The sequence below is a fragment of the Silurus meridionalis genome, chromosome 2 (genome assembly GCF_014805685.1).
Source record: "Silurus meridionalis isolate SWU-2019-XX chromosome 2, ASM1480568v1, whole genome shotgun sequence".
Taxonomy (NCBI): Eukaryota; Metazoa; Chordata; class Actinopteri; order Siluriformes; family Siluridae; genus Silurus; species Silurus meridionalis.
The window spans coordinates 34,551,132-34,556,131 of record NC_060885.1 but is presented as its reverse complement, the minus strand read 5'-3'; the positions used below and the strand labels follow the sequence as shown (position 1 = coordinate 34,556,131).

Below are 5,000 nucleotides of genomic sequence, written 5' to 3'. Positions count from 1 at the left end.
TGGACAGAAGTATTTGGACACCTGACTTTCTCAGGCATATGCACCACTTCTCCAAACTGTGTTGTAGACACTACATTGTATCAGACGGCTTGGGATGCAGGAGCATGAAATTTTGCCTTCACTTGAACTGGGAGACCCAAAACTGTTTTAGCATGACAATGCTCCTTTGCACAAAGTCAGCTCCATGAAGACCTGCTTTCTATGGGATGGAGTGGAAGATCTCCTGCTATAGAGCGCCTTTGAACACCTTTTGGATGAATGTGAATGCTGATCTTCACAAAATCTTCACCAAAGCTTGTGGAACATCTTCCCAGAAGTGTGGAGTTTATTATAACAGAAATAAATGTAGAATTGAGAATCACATATAAATTTGATGTTCAGATGTCCAGAAGCTTTTCTTCATGTAGTGTAGAAAGGAAAGATGTGTGCAAAGACAGTAGTTCATGCTCCTAATCCGATTCAAGAAGTGGTTCATATCACCATAGCGACCGCTCGTAGAGAAGATCAGTTTCACACAAAGGAGTTTAAATGGTCAATATTACAAAATAAACACAGAAAATGTGCAACATCTTGAATATTAAATCAAACTTCAGTTAATGTTTATCTCAAACCCCCGAGTGGAGAAGAAGGTGATCTCTGGTCTGTGGCTGTTGGATCCAGACGGTGGCTGGTTTGGAGGTGTTTTATAAATATCCCGGGATTTTCAAATACAGTACACATGAAGACTCAAAGCTCAAATACACACTGAACAGTGGTGAAGAGAAAAACACCTGAATACTCAACACTGAGGATTTGTGCACTTCTGAATCAGAACAGGATTTTTGGGGATGAACAAGAAAAACAAACTCAAATAATGTGAACGTTCAGCGTGTGTACGAGGTTTAATGGGTTATAAAGATTACATCCTATGACGTGTTATTGTTTATTATAATGGTTATATCATCGGCTCGAGTCTTTGACGTCGAGTCAGTATCAGTGTTGTGTATTTCTGAGGTGTGACCTGCTCATACTTTTAAAACCCATAACCTACAGTTCCTCTGGTTGTTCTTCTTCTGCATATCACTCATGGTAGAGTTGTAGGACGTTCCTCTGGTTGTTCTTCTTCTGCATATCACTCATGGTAGAGTTGTAGGACTAACTGGATGGTGTGTGATGAACTTATTGTTGGTCTCTGCTGCAGGAGGAGAAGGGCATCTCCTGTGAACTGGTTCAGCTGGACTTTCTCAAATGCAGTGTGGGATTTCCTTTCATGAGAGCACAGACGAAGGTGAACACATCAGATCCACTAAAGTCACATACAAAGATTTAGAACAATTTATTTATTAAACTCTAATAATTGTTGTAATAATCTTTTTAGGCACATGTGTTTTTTTAGTTCAGCTTTTTATTTATTGTTCCTTTTTTTTCAGTATCATCTTTCTGTTCTGTTTGACACGAGTCACCTGTCAGGGGAAAATCAAACACTGCTATTTTTGGTACATGCCAGGAGGTAAGTGTATATGTGTGTGTGTGTGTGTGTGTGTGTGTGTGTGTGTGTGTGTGTGTGTGTAAACAACACTGTCCAGATGTGTTTTCTTTACTAATAGACTTCTATTACACCTTTAATAAACAAACAGCATGAAATGATTTTGAAGTGGACTGAAGTTCTGAAGGTGATTTGATTTGCTCCACAGCCTCGAGACTGAATAACGGTGTTTAATAATTCTGTGTAGTCAGTTATAGTAAGTGCTAATGTGTGATTGAACTTTGTTATTGACTCGTACTCGCTGCGCTTGTGCACTTGTTTTTGTAACTCAGCGCGAACCCGGAACATGAGAACACGTTACACGATAACAGGTTGGAGCTTTTCATCCCGCTGGTACACGAAGTGGATACAGCTGTTACTGGGTACGAGTTCATCCATCAAACATCTAAACACAACACGCATTTAACACACAATAACTCAAATATAGATTGTTTATTTTATGCTGTAAATATAAAATCTAAACAAAATATGTAGATTAATGTGTCATTATTTCTGTCCTGTCACTAAATGAGTTTCTTGAACATCTGGTGCAGTGACAGTGTTGAATGTTGCCCTGTACACACACACCTCGACTGCACGTCTGCACAGCTGGTTTACTTTTATTACACAGCTGGCTGTAATGCTGGAGAATTCGCGAGTAAGAACAGGTTTCAAAATGCTCCACTACAATCCTGTTTCAAACAGAGGCATAAAAACATCTCTGAAGAGTCTCATTTTCTCTAAATATCCACATTTTTACCACAAAACAACAAAAAATACACTTTTTATTTTGCTTCAGTTATGCTTTATGTCAGTATTCTGATTAAAATGCTGCTGAATTCTCCGTCTGTGCAGTTTGGTTACTCCGTCCTCGTTCGTGTATGGAGGTTCAGTCGACTCGTCTCGCTTTGTTCAGCTGGAGGACTTTGAGTGCAACTTTCAGCCTCTCAACTTCACCTTTCAGGTCTGCAAATGTTTTTTTTTTTTATTAGATATTCAGGAAACAGGACTATATCATGATGATAATGATATCTAAACACAAACACAGTTAAAGCCGGACTCCTGCATGTACTCACTTCCCTGGTGCTGTTGTTTTAGGTGATAAACAATGGGCCGAGCAGACTCCCGGGCTCCACCGTGGACATGAGGATTCCAAACAGGCTGCTAGGAAATGGAGTCGACATGTTCCACATCATAGACACACAAGTGAGTACATCCTTTACATCCTTTACAACTTTTACAACTTTTACAACTTTTACATCCTTTACATCTTTGCAAACAAACATCCCCACATCTGTACACGACACCGCAGTAACCACTGTCCTTCACAGATGTGCTGATGAGGCGCTGAGGTGCAGTAACTGAATCCTCACTATCTGAGGAATGTGAAGTATTCAGGACGGATTTTATGCACATTAGGGAGTAAAAGACTCGGTAGACTGAGACGTAACTGATAGATTATGTAAAAACTTTTTATGGACAAAAGTATTCGGACATCTGACTTTTTCCAGCCGTGTGTGTTTTTTCTCTATCCGAACTGTTACTACAGTGTTGGAAGGACACGATTGTATCGGACGTCTTTGGATGCAGGAGCATGATATTTTTCCTTTACTCGAACTGGGAGACCCAAAACCTGCTCCAGCATGACACTGCTCCTGTGCACAAAGCAAACTCCATGATTCAGAATTTCAGCATTAACAGTAAATTTCTTGTGAGAATGCTGGTGTGAATAATTATGAGGAAATCTGTTTGATGAATATAACTGAAGTAGAGATTCATCTTAACCTCGAGTTTGTGAACATGTGATCAGTCAGTCAGCATCTTACATCTCATATAAAATGCTTTTGGGTTTTTTTAGAAGAAAACGTGTCTATTTGCGATTGAAGACCTTTTTTTTAAATATTTTGACAGTTTAATTGATGGCGATGATCAGGAACGTATTCCTGATTATTAAAGATGATCTTTTTCATGTTGTATTGTTGTGCAGTGAGGAACATTGTTTATCGGTTGTAAAGCTTCCACTTGAGGAATGGTACAGTACAATGACAGCACTGTGGTGGTGTAAGAGCTGAACAATGGGGAAGCTATTAGACATTTCCACAGATAGAAGGTCCTTGTCTGTCTGGAGATGACAGAGGTGAAACTGGCCGAGGGGAAGAGCTGCCTGGGGACGTTGGTGTGATGTGGAGGTTAAATCAAAAATAACTTGATATGAGGAAACCGGTCAGGAGGAATCTCTGAACTCCTACAGACTGACCAGGCTTTTATCTCATAACTCACTCAGCAGGTCAGAGTTCATCCATGTAGAATGAGGACGAGTATGTGAGAACATCTCCATCTCTCATAGGATACATCTTTATGATGCCACAATAACCTGGAAACTGGAATGGAGTAATGTGGAGTTTAAAGAACCTGGACTGGTTTTAATTCCTGGTTCCCTGTAAACCTCAGTGCCTCAGGGTTCAGCTGCTTGTGTGGAATCACAGAAAGAAAATCTCGCAACGTGACTGCAGCGTATGAAGCTGTTCATCCTGCACTTTTAAACCATTTCACCAACAAAATCAGTCATGATCAGGTTTCAGATTCTTTAAACTTCCAGCCTGAAGTCAGAATTAAACAGGATGCAGGAATTCAAAACATGTAAAATAAAGACATTTTTCTGTACCTCCACTTTTTTGTTTCTGTTGTCACTTCAGTCTGCTTGTTGTTTTAATTCTTTCCTGTAAGGTTTCGGTTTCTGTTCACACACAAGGCTTCAGATCATTTCTCAGGAATCCCACTAGATCTTGTCCTGGGTCCGTTTTGACTCTTGTGTTCACACTGAACTTCGGTTCTGAGAAACAGCTGTAGGTGAGTCCTGTGTCGGTGTGAAAAGCTCTGGTGGTGTTTTCCAGGTAGCTGAGGGCAAAGGGAACTGCACATGGACCAGAAACCCCACCCCGTGTATCATCCCCCAGGACAGAGAGAATATTTTCTACACCATCTTCGCGTTCTTCACCAAGTCTGGCAGGAAGGTCTTGGTACGTCAAGCGTGTCTCTTCTGTTTCCTGTGTTTTGTGTTCCGAGATATTTATTTATAGACTTTACTTATAGACTACTGCAAGGTTTCTATGAACTGCATCACTTTTTAAACACCTTATAATAAAATACCGTAGTTCTAAATGCAGTTATTTTGTGTGTGTGTGTGTGTGTGTGTGTGTGTGTGTGTGTGTGTGTGTGTGATGGTGTCCTCTCTCTACAGGACTGTGACCGGCCAGGAAGAGCCTGTATGACCATTTCCTGTAGTTTAGGATCCCAAGCTAAAGACGAAGCTGCGGTTATTGATGTGCGAATGCTACTGAACACTGAAACTCTTAAGAAAGTAAGATCTTCTCCAGTTAATACATTTACAAAAGTATGATAGTCTTCTGTTAGGATTGTTCTGGTTTTTATCCAAAAAACGTGAGTAAACGTGTCCTAATTAGTGTTTTCTTGCAGGACAGCTCGTCGGTTATTC

At 40.3% G+C, this 5,000-nt stretch overlaps 1 protein-coding gene across 2 annotated transcripts in view; it reads left to right on the top strand.

Moving 5' to 3' along the window:
* Nucleotides 1-5,000, top strand: part of itga9 (integrin, alpha 9) — a 56,255-nt gene that overhangs the window by 44,365 nt on the left and 6,890 nt on the right. For both annotated transcript variants that reach the window (XM_046872088.1, XM_046872098.1), the window contains 8 exons: nt 1,181-1,267; nt 1,410-1,489; nt 1,798-1,887; nt 2,360-2,468; nt 2,603-2,710; nt 4,399-4,524; nt 4,746-4,865; nt 4,982-5,000. The exon at nt 4,982-5,000 is cut by the window's right edge and continues 77 nt beyond it. In XM_046872088.1, coding sequence (XP_046728044.1) covers nt 1,181-1,267; nt 1,410-1,489; nt 1,798-1,887; nt 2,360-2,468; nt 2,603-2,710; nt 4,399-4,524; nt 4,746-4,865; nt 4,982-5,000 — 739 coding nt within the window. The remainder of the gene's footprint in view (nt 1-1,180; nt 1,268-1,409; nt 1,490-1,797; nt 1,888-2,359; nt 2,469-2,602; nt 2,711-4,398; nt 4,525-4,745; nt 4,866-4,981) is intronic.